Here is a 20,096-nt window from a genome sequence, read left to right as displayed (position 1 = left end):
AAAAAAAAAAAAAAGCCTTCATCCCACAGCATTGAATGTTTCTCAATGTGGCAACTTGTAAAGCAGTTTCTAGGCCGTTGCGATGGGAGCTGACGGGGTTATTACACTGGGCGCAGATGCTTTTAAAATGTATCTGCCCAGCTGGAGTTTGAAGGGAAGTTTAAGAGCCTTTAAAAATCACTCTCAGGACAGTGAGGAGAAGGGGGAGGAAAATAAAATTCATGGAGTTCGGTTTCTTTATCGGTTTATCAGAAATCTGGAGGGTCGCTTAAAAATCGGTGGTGCTCGGTACCCAGAAGGAAAAAAAGAAAGTATGAAGCCCTGGGAGGAATGAAAAAAAAAAAAAAGGAAAAAGAAATGAACTCCCTGTTATAAATATACATATATATACGTGTGTGTGCGCCCACGCTTATTTATTTATTTAAATTATTAAACGGGCTCGGGAAGCAGATGCACACGCTGCCTTTCTCCCGGGGAGGCTTTCCAGGCTGGGATTGCCCAGGAGCACCTGGTTCCCCCCGCGGGTCGGCGGCTGCGGAGCCCCGGGGGGCGGAGGGCCGGGCAGGCCGTGGGGAGTCAGCCCGGCTTGGCCAGCGCCTGCCACTGGGTCAGAGCCGTGTTGGGTGGGTTTAAGGGCTTTTTCTCCATTCTTTTTTTTTTCCTTTTGGATGGGGATTGTTTCTTCTTCTGTTTTTCTGTTGGTTTGGGTTTGTTTTTTTCCCTCCCCTTTCACTCCCAGCAAGTCCTCCAGCAGAAAGCGGGAATTAAAAGCATGAGAGGCAGAAGTGTGTGTGCCAGGGATTTTAATTTTTTAAAAAATTTTTTATTTATTTTATTTTTTTTCCTAAAGACAAGGAAAGTTAATTCAAAATGGCTGCTGGAACCGGCTTGGGTTTTATTCTTGGCTTGTCCTAAGGTTGTATTAACAATATCTGTGGCCAGGCAGTTCCGAAAGGCCGGGGAGATGCCGGGCTGCTGGCCCGGCTGGCTGTGGGAAGGGGCCGGGACACTGCGGGAGGCGGCGGGGGGTGCCGGAGCCCCCTCTGTGGGTTCCCCCTTCCCCATGCACGCTGCTGTGGGACTAACTATTGTTGTGTTTGGGGTTTTTTTTGTTTTTTTTTTTTGTTTCGTTATGATATTTTCCCCCCCTCTGTGTGTGTGACTATTGTATTTTCTTTCAGACACCCCCTGTTCCCTCTTTTAGCACTGATTTTTGAGAAATGTGAATTAGCTACATGCACACCCAGGGAGCCCGGGGTAGCGGGAGGCGATGTTTGCTCCTCTGAGTCTTTCAATGAAGACATAGCAGTGTTCGCCAAACAGGTCAGCAAAACCGGGTTGAAAACAGTAAAAGAAAAAAAAAATGAAAAAAAAAAAGAGGGGAAAAAAAAATATCGTATCGAGAAAAACAAGTCTCTGTTGAGATAAAGATGCGCGTTTCCCCCTCCCCCCTCTCTTACTGAAAGAGGCAAAAGAAACCAAAACAAAAAAAAATCTCCAAAACCCCAACCAAAACAAGGCATGAAAAAAAACCCAAAAACCCAATCAGGAAATCTCGGCATTTACTACCCCCCCTTTAAAAAATGGCTAAAGTGGAGCGGTCTGTGCCCGGCCGGGAGTTTCGCTGCGCGGCTCCCGGGAGCCGGGACGGGCTCTGCCGGGGAAGCTCCATAGGTATTTTTCAGTGTATTTGATTCACTTGCTCAAGTGTTTGGCTGATGTACTAAATGCAGCAGTCAGGGCTTTGCACGGAAGGTTATATAATGGACCCGACAGTGTAATGAAGCAAGAAATAGTAACGTCTGCTTTTTCTGCTTCCATATTTCAAGTCATTTTTATTATTATTTTTTTCCTCCCTTTCCTCCCCTTTCTTACATTTAGATCCGAGCAGAGAAACCCCTCTTTTCCTCTAATCCTGAACTGGATAACTTGGTAAGAGTTAACACTTCTTCCTCTCCCCACCCCCACCCTCCCTTCCCTTCCTATTTATTTATTATTTTTTTTAAACTTCTGTGTCATCTGGAGAGGTGGTTTGGTGGTGCTAAATTGAACATTTCTCACGTGGATTTTTTAAAAATTATAATTGTTACGATGATGATTTTTATATTTACAAGTAAACATGGTGTGGTAATTGCTTGGAAGTAAAAAATCCCATAAGGAGATACATAAAGGAAAAGCCCATCCAGAGAGGAGCTGGCGGGCTTGATGGTGAGCTCGCCTGCCCAAGAGGAGCGTGGATTTATCCCCGCTGTAACCAGCCCCTCCACGCACCTTTTAAGCAGCTCGATGGGAAACACAGAGGATTACAATGGCTGGAGATGCACCAGTGGCAAATTCACTGAAAATGAGGTCGTTTCTCTCTTTCTTTCCTTCCCCCGTTAAGGATAAATATTTTGCCTCCACTGTAGGAGTCCTGCTCCCGCTTTCACAAAGCGAGGAGAGCCAGTGATGGTGTTTAGAGGGTTGTTTTTTTTTGGTGTTTTTTTTTTTTTTTTAAGAAATGTTTATGATCCGTATAATTCAGTTGCTTCGTTGCAATTGGGATTTTTTTTTTTTTTTTGTTAACTCTAGATCGCTTCTCGTTAAACAGCGCACAAAGCCACCGCTATTAAGTTTTAGTGTTATTGCCATAAATCAAAACAACTTTTTATTTACTACTAGAGAAAAGTCAGGCTACAAAGTGCGGCCGGGGTGGCTGTGGGAAATATCCCCAAATCCAGGGATGAGATTAATGCTCATGTTGTTTGTGTCTTTGCAGATGATTCAAGCCATACAAGTATTAAGGTTTCATCTGTTGGAATTAGAGAAGGTAATTTTTGTCTCTCTCTCTCTTCCCTCCCTCTCTCTCTCTCTCTCTCTACCTTCCCCCCCCCCCCCCCCCTCCTTTCTTCCTCCTCCGTTTCAGTACTGCTGAAGTTCAGGCTTCTGGTAAATTTGCATAAATGTCTTTCTTTCTGGTAATTAGTGTCAAGACCAATCTTGGCGTCCATTTCTCTTCGCAGTTTAATTACAATTTCAGCCTCTAAAACCGAGCTCTCGAACGCCCAGGCCTTGTGTTCATTGTAATACTTTGCTGGCTTTGTATAAATAGTTGCAGCTCTGTGGTGCCGCGGATGAGACTCGAAATGGTTAGTTCAGTCAAGCCCCTGAAATTGTGATTTAAAAAAAATATAGATATTGTTTTTCCTTGGTGATGGTGAAGAAGAGACTTTGGTTGCAGTTAGTTGGAAGGGGGAATTTTTTATTATTTTTTTTTTTTAAGAGCCATCTACAGGTCAGGCTCAGGGCGCGGATTGTCCTGTAACATTTTGCAGAGACAAAGCAGAGTTGATAGTTCTGTCTGTCTCTTGTTCCTGGGAATATTGTACACCTCTGAGCAGAAGAAAGAGATTGCAGCACAAATGCAGGATTTTTTTGTTGGCTGTTGTAGAAATCTTAGGAGGGAGAAGGCTAATTTCTAAGCAGGCGGTGTCATCCGACCTCACGTTAAATTGGAAGTGCGCTCTGGGTTTCCTGAGGATTTTTTACGTGTCATTGATAGCTGGCCTAGAAGAGAATTCCCTTTCTCCTAAAAATAAACATTTTGAGAGGTTTTTAAATAGTTGAAAAGTTTCTCGTGAGCCTCAGTCACTTTATCTAACCATAACTGTCAGGTTGTTCTCGCTCTACCGAAATGTGTTAAAATCTGCCCATTAATAAAGGCAGCTCAGGTACAAGTCTATCAGAGCAACTGGGGATTTCAGGGCATGGATGCCTATAATGTATTTCAACCCAGTGCATGTGGATTTTTTTTATTTTTTTTTTTAAATCCTTTTTTCTGTCCTCATACCCCTTTGGAAAGGGTTTATGATGAAATAACTGGATGAAATTAAATAGTTTACCTTAAATGTCACCCATGCAGGTCACCTCTCTAATGGCCACAGCTCCGGGAGCAGATGAATTTTACACGGGTGTTGAATATGTTGTAGCCTGTGAATCATCTTGTCACTGTCAATTTTCTGGGATATCTCTATTTTGCGAGAAAAGAAAGTTATTCCTAATTCTGGATGCGTCTAGAGGTCTCAGGGGGATAATTGCAGTGTGTTTCCCCTATTTAGGACTTTTGATGTCACAGGGGCGAAGGGGGGAGACTGGTTGCACTTGTCAATTTTACTTACGTATTCCTGATTATATTTTCTTCCTTTTTTTTCCCCCCCCCTCCCTTCTTTCTTCTTTCCTTTTCCCCTTTTTTTTTTTTTTTTTTATTTTAACCTCTGCCATAACGTAGGTACACGAATTATGTGACAATTTCTGCCACCGGTATATTAGCTGTTTGAAAGGAAAAATGCCTATCGATTTGGTCATAGACGATAGAGAGGGCGGATCAAAATCGGACAGTGAAGACATAACAAGATCAGCAAACCTAACGGATCAGGTATGATCTCGCCAACGTCGCACACGCTAAAAATTTGTATGCAGATCGCTTGCTGGGTCACTACGCCTCCTTTTATTATTTGCATATGATTAAGTCCCTTTTAGATAAATTTCCATCGAAATGAAAATTTTTGAATAATGTGGCTATTATTGCTTCATTAAGGCTTGCTCCCGGATTCGACCTGGCGAGATGAGCTTGTAAAAGCGTCGCCTGCAAACTCGACCTGTTTCTTGTCGCTTTTAATTTTTGTCTTTATTTTATTTACCCTTTCCAATAATAGAAGTGGTATCTGTGAATCGCTGGCTTCTTGGTAGCTTAGGGAAGGAAGGGCTGGAGTCGTTGACCAAAATAATAATAAAATCCGAGATAGGTGGTCCAGAGAAGACAGAGAGGGTTTGAAATCTAGCAAATACTGGCTATTTTCTTCCCGTCTCTACGGTTCATTAGTCCGTCTTGTCAGTTTTCCTTGGCCGAACGCTTTTAGACTTGAGTGAACATTGCTTTGTGCACGCCTGCCTGCTGCAAACGCGCCCATTTTATTTTACTTAATAGAAAAAAAAAAAGGGAGAGAAAATAAAATGGGATTCAGGTTTTAAATTCTTTTCCTTGATCTTTCAAGTTTTCAAGCCCTCTCTTTAAAAAAATAAACGTAGTCAGAGCCAAAGCCAAGCCAGCAAAGCCTCGCGTGGCTGTGACGGTTGTCCAGGTTTTGTTTGGGATGGTTCAGACCTTTAATGTCGGCTGCAGCGGGGTGGGAAATGCGAGTGAGCTGAGTGGGGAGAGCTGGCTGTCCCCTCTTCCTTCCCTCCTCCTTCCACTGCGTGCAGACTGGGATCCTTGCCTTTTCATGGGAGCATTTGGGGCTAATGCAGGAGGTGCCCAGATCTAAATTAAGCTCCTGGGTGATGGTAGTGGCTGAGATTTGGCTTTTCTTCGAGTTGGGTGAAGCGGTGGGGTTTTCGCGGTCTGTTTGTTTGCTCTGAACCGAGGGGGAGCAGCGCTTTGCCTGTGAGAGAGGGGGACCTCAAGCACACGCACAAAAAATAAATCCCTGGTTAAACCCCCCAAGTTATTTCTTCCTTTTGATCAGCTACGTAAATACAGTGTTAGGAGTGATCTGCTCCTGACTCTGGAGGTTTCCTTTTGTTCAAGCAAGGCGCAGCCAAGCAGACAGGAGTTTCCTCAGCTGCTTTGCTGTTATCACTGGCACTGTCAGCTGGGAGTTATTTTATAGATCAGTGACATGAAGGTGCGTTGCATTGCAGTGTGGGCAGTATCTGAAATATTTTCTCCTATCTGCCAAAGGCTATCGGTTTGTGACAGGGGAGGCAGGCTTGAAGGAAGGCATGAACTTTTAGAAAGGGGTTTATGTGAGCATAGGTAGGTTGTTTTGAAGGGATTCTTTTTTTCCCACCCAATTTTTCTGTGCAGGGAAAAGCTTGGCAGAGTGGGTGGAGGGTGGTGCGGCAGGGAGGTACCCGGGGCTGGCGAGGATGCTCCGGGGAACTGCCGGCCCCGCGCAGCGCCTTAGAGCGAGGGGAACCCTCCAGCCAGGGTCTAGCTGAGGGAAGCTCGGCTCGCTGCTGTTGAATAAAAATTGTAATCCAACAAGTCTAACTAGAAAATGGGTTTCTAAAAGCTCTGGAGTGCTGGGTACATAAAGCTATTTGAGCAAATTACAAGAATCGCTCAGGGGCACGAATGAAATCAACACTTTAATTGCCTCCAAAATGAAGATTTATACCCCATTTTCCCAACGAATCATTATTTTATTAAAGTGAAAGCTAAAGAAATGAAGCTACACTTTTGGGGTTGTCGGGGCTAGGAGTGTTTCTCCACCACCCCGCGCGTCCCCCCCTTTTTTTTGTTGCCCGGAGCGCGGATTTTGCGCCGTCCCCTGTCCGGCTGCGCTGGGCCGGCGGGGCTCGGTCCTGGCATCCCGGGCTTGTGCGAGCGCTGCCCCGGCCGCGCCCCGGGGCGCTCCGGCTCCGCTCCGGGCAGCGCCCGTCCGCACCGCGGAGCTGCGCGGGGAGCGGGGCTTTGCTTTCCCCGCTGAAGGGAAAAGGTGCAAAAAACGAGCTTTTCCACCTTCCTCCCCCGCGGGCGGTGAGGCGGAGGATCAAACCCACGGAGAGCGGGCGGGAGCGGGGGGGCGTTTACCGGGGGATGCGCAGTCCCCCAAGCCCTCCGGTAAACTCCGGTGCCGAGCCCGGCCCCGGCGCGGCCGGCAGTATCGGGGCCCTAATGGTTCAATAATAAGGTGTTGAGTGCTGGTCGCCGGGGCGGCTAATTAGGATGTGAGTGCGCGGGGCGCGTTTATGGCTGCGCGGCCCTGGGATGCGCGGGCGCGCAGGGACGGGCGGTGGGAGCGAGGGGCTGGCTCCGGGCCCCCCGCCTGCCCAGCACTCTGCTTGGGAGAGTAGTAAAAGAGTAAGTATTTAAAAGCTTTTATTATGGATTTAATTACATTTTCTTATATTGTGGTAGTAAAGGTTACAGTTAACAGGGTGTTTTTTTTTTTTTTCTTTTAATTTATTGGTTTCCCCTTATTTATTCTTTCCCTATAGGCCCCTCAAAGCCAGTGCTTTTAAGTCCCCCTGGTTAATAGAAAGCAATGACACTAATGCTAGATTTTGCAAAGTAAAGCCCTATAACACTAACCATTGTTCAGTGATTTAACCAGCTCAGTGGCACTAGGTCACTAAAATAGCATCCTTCTCCCATGGGCTCGACCCCGCTGCCTGCCAGGGTGAGACCTGCGGAGCTGGTGTTTACCGTCACGGCTCCACAAGTACAAGGCAGGAGTTTGGGCTTTTTGCTGGGGAGAGTTGAACTCCAAATCTTCCAGACCCTGGGACTTTAAAAAACCTAGCTGAAGAATTGCAGTCGTCCTCAAAAGTTTCAAAATAAACCTTTTTTAATCATTAGCTTTTCAAACATTTGCATGTTTAAATTTTCAGTGTTTGTCAGAGCCCAGAAAGATTTAGAACACAGCTGTTGTGTGATGTGTCTGGGAAAACTCCCTCTGATTAAAAAAAAACGAAGCCCAAAGAGTGCCTGTAGTCTGACAACAGAAGCTCAGCTTCCTAGGTTATCCTGAACTGTTACCGTGGGGCTGTTTTCTTGAAGCCACATCACCTTGGCACCCAGGTGCTCTAGTCCAAACTGTAAAATTCTCCTACAAGAGCACGTCAACAAGACAGCCTTTAGAAAGTCCTTTAAGGAAAACGTGGTACAAAGTACCCACCACATCCAAATAAAGGGCATTAGCTGTGTAAGATAGATTTTATAAGGAGAAAACAGTACTCTTCTTACTGAAAGTAAACTTGTTGAGCCCGTCCACAGTAGCGTTGCTTGACAAAAATTACAGTTTAATAATGCACAAGCCGATTACAGACGCAGCAACTTTAAAGTCAAATCGGCAAAGAGCCAAATTCCTATAGGAACTATGAGGGAAATGATCAAAAAATGAACATGAAATAAGACTTCCTGCAAGAAGGTCCATAATTCAACATTATTTGACTCCACTGTCAGGGAAATTGTTGAAGGATAGTAAACTGATACTAGAGTCTCAGTCATTTTTGTTACAGTCTTAAATGTTTGCAACTGTGGCGTTTTAGATGGCCCTTCTTGGGTGATAATATATCACATATATACACAGGTATATAATAAAGCAACACCTCTGTTTATGTTGCAATAGATTTTATTTTAATGTGTGCAGTTGCAGAGTTGCTCTAACAAAAATGCGGATAGACAGCAGCTTTTTTTTTTATTTTATTTTTTAAATGGAACAATTACTTTAAATATATTCTTTACAAAGAAAGAATCATAAACTGGAATCCAATATAAAGCATAGCTGAAGGTGGTAGAGTTGTTCAGGGCATCGACCAGTTATGGCTAGACTTAACTTTCCGAATTCTCAGATATATTAGCTATACCTCGTAGCCAATACAAAAATAACGCCTTAGGGAAAAAATTACTGAGAAATACTATTTTACTTCGGGACTTCTTCACAGGTACTTTCAAGCCATGGATGGTTTTAAAAAGGAGAGCTAAGAATATTTCTGCCTTTAGGATATGTACTCCCATATTGGAGGAACAGGCATCAGAATAATAGATGAGGTGCAGGGGGTGCAAGGTAGAACTCATTTCTGCATAATAAAAGAGTTACAGCAAAGTAGGACTCTGAGGAGGACCAATAAAATAATGTTTAAAAGACTCGAAATTTAATTTTCTTCCTCTGACTTTGTCACTTTGAGCCAGTGAATGCTTTTTTTGTTTGTTTTCGAGTAATTTTTATTATTTTTGCCGTGATATTTAGAAGCTGTTACCATGACCCAGTTTGGCAGGCTATTTATGTGAAGATAGGATACGTTAATTTCTGTTCCAGACATGTTTTCATCTGATATGCTGTGGCTGAAATTGTATTAGCAAAATAAGATTTACTTTGCTCTCCATTTCTTTAAGCGAGTAAATACATTGTTGAGTAGACATAAGATTGAATATATTTTCTTTAGTTTATGATGTCAGTTTGTGAGTCCTTGGGGTTATTTTTTATTTTTTAATCATTCAAGAACCCAAAAGCGGCCGTCCTCACAGCTGGGTGTAAGATTTGCTGCCTTCCTGAAGTTGCATGCGCAGGCCTAATTTCCCTGTAAAGTTTTCCAAACTGAAGTTAGCTCTTGTTGTAAAGGAGAGTTTAATTCCCAGATTTTTTTGGGAATTCTTTTCAACATCAGACCTGACATAGCTGAGTTTAAACCCCAGTTAACCTCAGAACTGATCCTAAACATTTGCGAGTGTATCGCAAGGCATTCCTGTAAGCCAGAGCTCACCGCGTCTGCGTTAGAGACCATAGATTGTTATTTTGGGGCAACTTGGAGGCTTGAAAGTTATGAAAAAATGAGTTTTACCTTAAAGTTTAACCTTTATGGCTGAGGGTTTGAGTCTTTCTATGGCTGCTGGTCCGCAGGTAACAATAAAGGTAATGGGCTCTGCCTGCGGAAGGGTTACTGCAGCCCCGCGTGGGCAATGTTAGACCTTAAAAAAAATCAGATTATATTCAGGATGAATAAGTGTTCATCGTGCTGATAAATACTACTTTCAAAAGCACTGAAAATCCAGCGCAGCTTCTTTAAATTGGGGGATCTTTCTTTTGTTTTGTTTTGCATTTCTGCGTTTGGGGTTTTTCGGTCATGTGAGCATGCAGTTAGGATCTATCTTGTGTAATCTAAACGAGTTTAAGAAAATAAAGAGGAGAGTTGTTCCTGGATCAGGAGTGCTTTTGAAGGTTTCTGGAATTGTTTCCTGGTGCGGGTTGTGTGAGAGAAGGAGAGACCGGGGTGCACTGCAGTGTCACCTCATGTCCTTGGTATCTTACCTTCTTCTCCACATGCTCTGTTTCTCAGAGCAGGCTTTGACTTACACGGCAAATTTGGAATAGTTAGCGGTTGTGTTTTTATTTGTTCCTGCAGTTGCAGCAATATTTGGAGAGGGTGGCTCTAAGAGAGCACACATTTTGTGTTTGGACTTCTTTGAGTGTATTTCCTCCCCTGATTAATGGCTCGGTATCTAACCCACCGCTGATACTCCGCAACGCGTCTGAAATACAACTTGTCGGCAGTTCCTTCAGCTCTCCTTTGGCCTGCTTAGTGTGGCTGCCTTTTCACTTTCACTGCCTTCAAAGGGCAAAAATAAGAGGTGTAACCTGTAGCACAGGTGAGAGCGGAATCCCATCAGGCCAGTATCCTCAGGATTCCTTTTTTTAATTTAGATGAGATCCCTGGAAAGCTTCAGATCCTCAGAGGTGGCAGTGGGGGCTTGGTCTGTGTTAGCGAGAGGGCTGCTGGCACAGGGGAACCCCATCTGTCGCCCCTGAGGGCTCCACTCCTTGAGTTGCCTCACTGGTTGCTGCTGTTGTGGGTTCATTTATTTATTTTTGGGAGTACATATCCAAGAGGAAAAGAGCGATGTGGAGATTTCAGGGTTACGTGAGTCACTGTGCGGACGAAAGCAATAGCGCAGGCAGCAAGTGGTTTCTGGAGGTTATTATGTTTTGGAAAAGGGAGTTTGAGATCTGTCGGTAGATGTCTGGGGAAATGTTGAAAATTTAAATGTTGGTGAGATGAATTTTAAAAAAAAACAAAAACAGCCCCGAGTTTGTCCTGTAGGCAAACGGTCTGTTTGCAATTTTAAAAACAAAAGAGATCTAAGAGTTATAATACTGCCATTTTCTTAAGAAATTGCAGGACATACGGAAGTTAGGATGGATTTTTGCCCAAATTTGGCTTCTTCCTGTTGGCAACAGGATGGGCTACTGAAAGTCATGGTGTCTTCTTATTTTGCAAATGGTTTTTATTTTGCAAGCATCTTCAAATCCAGGCCATTGAAGAAATGTTTCCTCCCTGCCCCCGTCAGAGGTTATACGTAAGTCATCCATGAGTTTTGGGGATCAATAAAGGGATAACTGTGAAAGGCAATGGCCCATAACACACGGGGAGTGGGATGAGTTGATCTAATGTTCCCTGCCTGGCCTCAAAACTCGATGAATCTCTGGGTTTGTCCACACAAGGACACTCAGGAGAGGTAAGACAAATTGATTGGGTGTAAAATTAAAGTGCATTAGTTAAAGTGCATTGGACTATTGTGTGGATGCTCTCATTCAGAAGTAAAGTGGCCTTAGTTCACTTTAGCCTAATCCCCTTTGGAGTAGGCCACTTTTCTTTTGAATGAGAACATCCACATTAACTTTTAGTTAATTCGTCTTTCCCGAGCGTCCTGGCGGCCTCGTGCCCGGCGCTCTGGAGAGGTCCGGCCGGCCGGGCGCTGGCTCCCCGCGAGCTTTAGGTAAGCTTTTCATTAGGCATATTTCATCTCCACAGCAGCACTTAACCGCTGGCGCCCGTCATCGCCCCAGCCGCGGCTCCGCACCCTCCTCTCCTCCCGCTGCTCAAGAGCGATATCGTTGCTAACGCTGCCTGGGAAAGAAATTGGGAAGTTTTATGGTGGCAGGGATTTGGGGGAGGATCCGGCTGAGGTGGTGGGGATGAGGGCTCGGCCCTGTGAGGCAGGGGGAGAGCTGCCCTGCACCCTGTCCGGCAGGGCGGTGGGTTGCGCATTGTGTTTCCCAGGTGAATTTGGCATCGGGCTGACAAGCTCCCTGCATAGATAGTTTCTTCCTTTTCCAGGGATAAATCATTTTTTAAAGACAGTGAAAAAAATCTAGATTAACTTTTTTCAGCTGGTATTTCCAGTAACAAAGCCAAGATTGAATATTAGCCTGTAGGAGAGCTAATTTACCTGGTGGGAAAAAATCGTGGTAAGATAGTTTTGGAACTGTTTTATATTCTTGCCTGAAGTTCACTGAGCCTGAGTTTGTGTTAGAGATATTTTCAGGTGTCTTCTAGAGCTTATAAGTAACCTATTTATTTACTTTTTACTGACTCGGCCATGTGTGCATACGCTGTGCCATGTCACACGCTTGCCATTGCCCCTTTCATTCATAATAAAATTTACAAGGCTTCTTGCATTAGTAAGCAATTTGCTATTGGAGCCTTTCCTAGAAATACAGAATTCTATTTCACCAAAGTATTGTGTTTCCTCTTCAATCAGTACTGAGGTGAGCTATTTTCTCAAGGACTCTCCAGGCATCTGTATGATATTCCCACTTGGGCAGATGATCTCCAAAACTGCATTACCTACTTCTTCATCCTGAAGAGCCATTTCAGTAAATTAAAATTCTCTTATTAGCATCACCGGACTTTGAATTTGGCAGTTATTTTTCTTTGCAGCTTGGCTTTCTTTTTCTTCTGTTTTTTTATTTTGTTTGGTTGGGTTTTTTTAATATAAAGCAAATATGCATCCAGACCTTCTTTGCTGAAATAAACTGGCCAACAATAAGAGGGGTAATTCTTTATTTGCTTAAAGGAACTGCCTGTTTTAACTTCAGAAGTACTGACCCAGAGTAAAGTAATAGCTGATGCCATCACAGGTAGTGTACTATATTCAAACAGCTGTACAGAATGAAAAGCTGCGGTATTAATCCTGCCATTCACAGTTTATTTAAGTTTTTCTAGCTTCTCTCATATGGACATGGCATCAATGCCTAATTATGCTTCCATTAGGGTTACTGGACCCTTAATACAGAAAATTATTGTATTTAAACTTTGGAAAGCTGCATCGATGTAATGTAAGATTCTTGCAGCTGGCACACGTTCAGGGAAGGCAAACTTTACTTTGTAATTTGGCCTTTAGGTATTGGTCCAGTTTTGTTCCTGAGGTCAGACCATTGCTGATGTTTTTAACACTGGCTTTAAATTGCTCCATTTAAGTTTCCATAGCTCTCAGGAGAAGGGAGGGCAAGAGCAGATTGAAAACCCCGTGGCTCTGTTGGGGTGCAGGGCTACAAGTGTCTGTGTGAATAGAAATGGTAGAACCTATTGTCTCGCGGGTGTTTCGGCATGCATGGGCCAGCCCTGTCAGCACAAGCAGGGTTTGGTCTGTGGACATTAAAGTCTTGACCCCTGGCAAGGCTGGTGGTACCTGTTGCACTGGGGTGGGGTGTGCAGGGAAGGCCCTGGCCTCAGCTGGGGTATCACCTGCTTGCCGGTGCTCAGCACCAACCCGAGCCGAGTGCTCTCCCATGGGGCTCAGTGGCTGCTTGCTGGTATTTGGATTAATCTGGTGAGCTAAGTATTAACCACGACCAACCCCTTGCTGGAAACCTTGGGAGGACACAAATACTGTAGGCTCAGTAGGTGGCACTTTGGTTTTAGGCTTGAGGCAGTATAGGGGACTTTTCTTGGGGTGCAGTCACAGAGATACTTTGGCTCCCGAGCTCTTACACTCACACCTGCATCACTGAGTTACCTTGTATAGGTAGAGTTGGCCAAATTTTTTGATGAGGGGATCCTCCCAGTGGCTTGTGATTTATGAATTTTCTCTTGTGTACTGTTGTGCAGTGTTACAGGGGGTAGTGTCTCTGCTGTGTTTTGGTGATGGGTACAGCAGTGTCACCAGGAGGTCATTTGAAGTCCCAGCTTTGCTCTCCCCTTTGCTCATGTTCACACAGGCATTTTGGGCAGCACTTGACATGGACAGGGGTTCCACAGCTGAGTGGCACTGCTGGGCATCGCTGTGACAGGAGGGTGATGAGGGGAGAAGCCTTTCAGACACGTGAGCGAGTCGGTGGCAGGCAGCTTCCCGTCATTTCCCGATATTTGTAGGGATGCTTGGGGAGAGGATCCCCATGTTTGCATGGATGTTTGGGACAACATGCTCATGCACACTGGCGGCAGCTTTGGCACTATGCTGGAGCTGTTCCCTCCTCTACCCCTCTCTGCCTGGAGGATTTTGCAGCTGTGTTACACCTGAAGGCTCCTGGCCCTCCTCCTGTTGTGCAACCAGTTTTACTGGCGTGGCTTCCACCTACTGTGGGAGCGTCCTTGTGCTGTCCCTGTGTCCGTGAGGCCCGTGGCAGTGTTTCGTGGCACAGCTATGTAGAAAGAGCAGGCTATGTACAGACGTGTCCTGCTACATTAATCTAACTCCTGTGAGGGATCTCTTTCTCATTGCTATTTCCCGTAAAGCCAGAGTGATGGTGTGCACATGACTACTATGTGCAGGGAGGATTAATTTTGTTCTTAAATGCACATGTGTGCTTCGAGCCGACGTTTGGCCCTCAGTGACAAGTGTTTGAGAGATCCTTTGGGTGAGAAGTGATAAAGCAGTGCTGGAGGGGCAGGGGTGGGGAATGCTTCTCTGCTGACAGCATGAGGCAGGAGGGGAGATGCAGATTCTCTTCCCAGGTCTGTCGCTGAGGTTCTGGAGTGAGAAGATTAGGTGCTTGTGAGCCGAGATTTTCTACTTCTCCTTTTCCCTTATTATCAGGTAGGGTTGGTATCTTAATTTATGTGTCATCTAGTGATAGTAAGGTATATATAGAAGGTATTTAAGAATAAGCCGTGATATGTTGTAATAATTATTTCACTCTGTGGATAATTTGAAGAAAATGTTGCCAAGAAAGCAAAATGTTTCTGTTTGGTGTCATAGGAAAGCACTATGCTGAGTTGGAAGGCTGATGGTAAACATTGCTTTTGGTGGCTTTATGCTTTGGTTTTGGCCTCTTCTACTATTTTCCACTTAATTAGCATTTTAAAAAAAGTATTTAAAGGAGGATGGGGATAAACTGAAGCTCTGGATGGAATAGTAGCAGTGCTGCCGGTAACTTCTGCAGAAGGAGCAGAGCTATGGGGTTGACTGGAAACATTTGTGAGGTGGTGGCTAGTCCGCCTGTCCCGAGGTCCGCCTGTCCCGAGGTCTGCCTGGCCCGAGGCATGGATCCATGTGGGGCCACGCCATGAGCCCTATGCTGCTACAAGCACCCCTGGGCACCCCAAAAGCTCCCTGGGACCACACAGACCTCTCAGCCCAACATTTTTGTGTGGCTCTGGCAGCTAGCTGTGCTTCCAAGCCACCCCTCGATGACTGGATGGAGGCATCAGGGAGCCACGGCCACCTCAGCCTGGCAAAGCACCCCTGGAGCTCAGGGGCTCTGGCTCCCGCAGCCGGGGCTCGGTGTGTTTTGTGGCCACTGGCTGGCGGGCGTGTGGCTCGCAGAGCCGAGCTGCGCGGCCTCTTCTGCCGCGCTGCAGATTTGGCTGGTCGGGAAATGGGAGAAAGTGGAGGAGCTGCTCTGCTGAAGGGTTTGGCCATGAGCGTTGGAAAATGTGAATCACGGGGATTCCAGTTTTAAGGCTTCTGGAGATAACGGGCAGCACGCACTGGAGTGCATGACTTACAGAGGGCCTTAAAAAACAAGGCGGTGCCCTCGAGATTGAGCAAACATTTTATAATCGGGAGCACATATTATACCCAGCACAGGCTTTGCAGGTATCACATCCATCCAGACAGAAAGGTGTAGCTGGAGCAAAGCTAATTATGCTGCAATTTAATTTTGGTGTTGAACAACAATGCGAGGCGAGCGGGCTCTTGAATCCTGCGAACAATGTGCCGTAATCAGAATACGCTGACTCCGAATGGCGTCTGTTGTCAGTTAGCTAAAAACACCATTTGATATTTGTGACACAAGCTCAGGGTTTTTGCCTGTGATGGAACTGGAATGAAGCAGGGCTGTTGCAGAGCAAGGGCTGTGTTTGTGCCTTCCCTCCCCAAGAAGCCCCACTGGGGCCAATGGGATGTTGGAAGGCAGAACCTGCATTTAAGCAGTGCAAACAAATTTGCAGCAGTTGCCCCAGTGAGATAATTTTTGTCTTCCCAAGAGGTACCATCCCTAAAAATCTGTGAGGGGAATGCTTAGAGATGTAGGTTTTGCTGCAAGTAAGCCTTTGTTGTTTGTCTGAGTCCAGATACTCAGGATGAAGGGCACATCTCTCTGCAGCGCTGACTCCAACTGAGGCTTCCTGCTGGGACCCTGGTGGGACAGAAGGGAGGGGGTGGGAGAAGTTGAGGTTGAGGTCTCCCTCCTACCCAAGTCTGTCTGGGTAGGCCAGTTTTGGGACCTCAGCCAGTCATCTGACAGCCTGTGCTGTCTCATTTGTACCTGAGCATCTGGCAGATCCCCTTCTAAATGACTTCTAACACATAAACGCAATAAAGGGAAGGGACGGCAGGCTCTCATTTTCAGGCTAAGTGGCGAGACGTTTTTCCTGTTTACACCTTTGGAGGAATCATTACATGAAATATTGAACAGGAAACTCTTATTTGTCTCTGAAGACCTTTTTTCCTGGTCTAGAAGGATGTGGAAAATTCTCCAGTCTTATTAAATTTAGTAGGAGCCAGAGAGGACTAACACACCTCAAGGATTTGGACACCAGGTTTCTGAATGTAAGGGTGTTGTTTGGGGCTGACTTTGTGCATGTTTCTGGATGATACCTAAACTCAAAAAAAAAATAAAAATCTATGTGGAGCAGTGATTTTCATCTCCTGACTGCAAAGCTGTGTTTCCTTGTGTCAGAAAAGAGCCAGGGATTAATGCTATCTAGTGATATGTCTCTTATCAAAGGGAGGAGACAGGTTTACAATGCGGGGTTGCTCTAAATAGAAAGCACTAGTCAATGTTTGTTGTGTGGGAGACAAAAACCCTGCATCACCATCAGCTGGCTCAGTTAACCTAGCTGGGCAGGCAGTGTTTACTGTTGAGCTGGGATTTAAAAAAAAAAAAAAGAAAAAAGGAATGGAATAAGGTCAGTCAAATTTTAGGGCCCATAGTGATTGAGGGTATTGCTGTTTAGGTGTCCATCAATACTGCCACACGCAGCAATCTCCAATGCCATAAGCAAACCCTGAAGTCTAAGTGTCTAAAAGCTGTTTGCTTTTGTTATTGCCAGAGGTTTTTTTGGGTGCCTCTAGAGCCCTTTCCCAAAGAAAAGTCCATCTGACCATGCTGTCCCCGCTGGGAGGACTTTGGAGATGACTCCCCAAGTGCAGCAGGTTTGATTTCAGCATAGGCAGAATGTGTTGGAGCTTGTGACAGAATGCAGCCCAGGCTAGAGGGGGCTCTGCGTAGCTGTGAACACGTGCAACCCTCTGTGCACACAAACACTCACAAAAGAGGTTTTTTAAGTCTTGCCTCTGTAGAGTTGACAGGGCTTTGGTGTCTTCTGGAAAAGAAGAGCTGTGGTTTTTCTCCTTCTTCTTTGTCTTTATGTCCTGCCCAGCCTGATGATCTACATTTCATTCTCCTTCATTTTTTGTGGTTTATGTTTGCTGCTTCTAATTATTCTTTTTCCTTTGGAAAGCACTATCACCCTGTCCTTCTGCACTCGTGTTTTTCATTCATCCTCTTTAGGACTGTCAGGCTCTTTCCTCTCCCTGCCATGGTCTCTTTTCTCCCATGCTTTGAGGGTAAGGAGGGAGTCAGAAGGCTGTGCTGTGTTAGAGATGCCTCCCTGGGTATGCAGCTGGTGTCGTGCACCACACACCTGGGCTGGGTCAGCGCTGAGGCACGACAGCAGAGTTAATGGAGAGCACGGGTGTTGTTTGGTGGATCTTGGGTTGGTGACCTTTGACAGTGTTAGTTGTGCCTCCAGGTAAAATCCTGGCCTTGTGGCTATGTCAGTGGCTATAGTCCTGTTCATTTCCAGTTTTCTGTCCTCTCTGGTATTCACGTTGGTACCCACTCTCATTGCTTTTATCTATTTGTCTCCCGTGTTGCGTACATAAAGACAGCTTATATCTTATTTTTCCTATGCAGCTGCGAAGAGTTAGTCTTACCCTCATTTGCAATAAGGGGAAACTAAAGATAGAAAGCTTATGACTTTTCTGGGGCTAGGAAGGGAATCCAGGTCAGGGCTGAGACTTCCATGCAGAGTTTTTTCTGCATTTTAGTTCGCCAGGCCTTGCCTCCTCTAACGCTGCAAAGGTTTCCATCTGTGCACAAGTTGCCCTCGCTGTTCTGCTTAGTTGCAGGCGGAGTTATCGCCTGCCTGTCATTTCAACGACCTTATTTCCCTACTCTTGGAACACTGTTTTTTCCATCTGAACCCTGTCTTTGTGCCTTTGTTGTTGTTCTATTAAAAATAACTCACCTTTGAATCAAAGCTGCGTGAAGCAGATTATGCAAGATCTGTTGGCAGTAAAAAGCATCTATTTTTTAGCGTTTGGAAGTTTCTACATGTATGATTTATTCTGACCCCCTTGGTTTTTGTTGTATTAGAGATGATGTCCCCACTTGGTTTTGGCAGGCTGGCAGGTGGGATTGCTTGGATCAGCCTTGGTTAGCCCCACTAGCTCAGGTGGCAAAGCAATAAGTGGGTCCTCTCTGAAACTGAAGTTAGGCATGAATCTGGATTTCATGGTCCCCAAAACCCCAAACTGGTCTAGTGGAAGGTGTCCTTGCCCACGACAAGGGGTTAGGATTAGGTGATCTTTAAGGTCCTTGCCAACCCAAACCATTCTCTAATTGCATGTTTGTATAAACAATAGGGACCATAACAATGGTGTAAAATCTAGGAAATATATGGAATTATATTTTTTGTATTATAAATGTATATTTTTAATCCTCTCTACCAATTTGTATTTTTCTTCCCAATTAAGAGACAAATCAAAAGGTTTCTCATATGCTGGATGGGGAACAGGCAACCCAACCTGAGGATTCTTATTAGCCATTTCCTCTAGAAGTAAAGAGGGATAAGACTTGTTGATTGCAAAGACCAGGTCTCTCTATTGTGCAGTTGTAGCTCTAGTATCTGTCCTATGGATTATACACTTAAGGTATTAAGCAGCTGTATCAAATATTTTGCCCAAGTGAGCTTGGGGACATCAGTATGGCCAACAACCAGAAGGATAAACTATGCAAAAAGTAAATCCTTGCTAAATAGGTGGGTTATGTTTGTAGGAGGAGGTGGATGCCATAACTTAATGAATCAGTCCCTGCTTTTCGCTTTGAGTTCTTGCCTGTACTGAGCACAGCTGTTTCCTAATGTGGTGGGTCCCTACCCTCAACCTCATGCAGCTGAAAATTTTTAAAAGGTAGGAGTTAAGAAAATCAGAAGAACATTTCAAACAATAGCACATTCCTTTTTTTCCCTGATGAATAAGTATTTCATTTAGGAAAAGAAAATAAGATAGAACTTCAGAACAAGAACAATAAGCCCAAATTATGCTGACAAATTGCTGGCAGCAGCTATGTTCCTCCAGGGCAAGGGGATGAATGATTGTACCTGCAGCCAATTCTCTGGTAGCCTGGAGGAGTGAAGGTTTGTCCAGCAGGTAAAGGAATTAGCTGTTCCCCATCTCCAGTTGTTACACAAACACAAATGAGCCCACAAGAGGGCTGTGCTCACAAAACTTTTGAGAAGTTATATATCAAAAGATGCTGAGTACAATTTTTATCACCTGTAATAGAAAGCCATTTCTTTTATTCGTGTACTTATGGCCAAACCTTTGGTTCCTTGGGCAGAAGCTCTTCTTCCCCTTTCATATGGCTGGTGCTGAAAAAAATCAATTTTATTCTTTAATGTAAGCAGAAGGCAATGGTTTCTCCCATTTCGTATTAGTGTTAACTTGTGTTAGTTAATTAATGTTAACTAATCCAGCTGTTCTTGGATTGGAATAATAAGTGTATGTAATGATATTTATATACTATGCAAAATATCCCATTTAGCCATTAACCAAATAATTTGGTCTGTAGCTTTTTTGTTTATTAAGGCCTGATGTTCACCACGCTACAAGTCAATAACTGCTTTGGAGGCCTTAATCAAATGTGCTCCTCCTTTTGATGGGGCAGTGGCACTGGGACTTGCTGGGGCTTGTGTTTTTCAGCCCAGCATATCTCCCAAGTGGATGAAGCACCTCATAATGGTCAGAGAAGGCAACTGGTGCTTCTGGAATTGTTTAAATACACAATTTTTTTTGTTATTTCCTTTCCTTCTTTTTCTTCCTTTCTTTCCCCCCCCCCCCCCCTGCTTACACCAGAGTACTTCACAACCCTCAGAACCAAAACAAAGGTCAGGAAATGTATTTCAAATGCCATGGCTTAGGATAAAACGTGTTGTAGAAGGTCTTTTGCCCTTAAAGTGGTGCAGCATTAGGGCACCTGAATCCTCTTTTATTTTAAATCAGTCATGCGACCATGACTCGAATCAGTCACTACCCAGACCATGGTTTTGGCACTAGAGCTATTGACCAACAAGAAAGGCAGTGGTGCAAAACCAGTTTAAAT

At 44.8% G+C, this 20,096-nt stretch overlaps 1 protein-coding gene across 1 annotated transcript in view; it reads left to right on the top strand.

Annotated features, from left to right (window-relative positions):
- The first annotated feature begins 82 nt into the window (after window positions 1-82).
- The window catches only part of MEIS1 (Meis homeobox 1), a 104,283-nt gene continuing 84,269 nt past the window's right edge, over window positions 83-20,096 (top strand). Inside the window, exons 1-5 of the mRNA XM_015620408.1 lie at window positions 83-311; window positions 917-1,323; window positions 1,882-1,932; window positions 2,759-2,809; window positions 4,268-4,414. Of these exons, the coding sequence (XP_015475894.1) occupies window positions 83-311; window positions 917-1,323; window positions 1,882-1,932; window positions 2,759-2,809; window positions 4,268-4,414 (885 nt within the window). The remainder of the gene's footprint in view (window positions 312-916; window positions 1,324-1,881; window positions 1,933-2,758; window positions 2,810-4,267; window positions 4,415-20,096) is intronic.

Source organism: Parus major, chromosome 3 (assembly GCF_001522545.3).
Source record: "Parus major isolate Abel chromosome 3, Parus_major1.1, whole genome shotgun sequence".
NCBI lineage: Eukaryota > Metazoa > Chordata > Aves > Passeriformes > Paridae > Parus > Parus major.
Note: the sequence above shows the minus strand (reverse complement) of the source record. Positions and strands in the feature narration are given on the sequence as shown.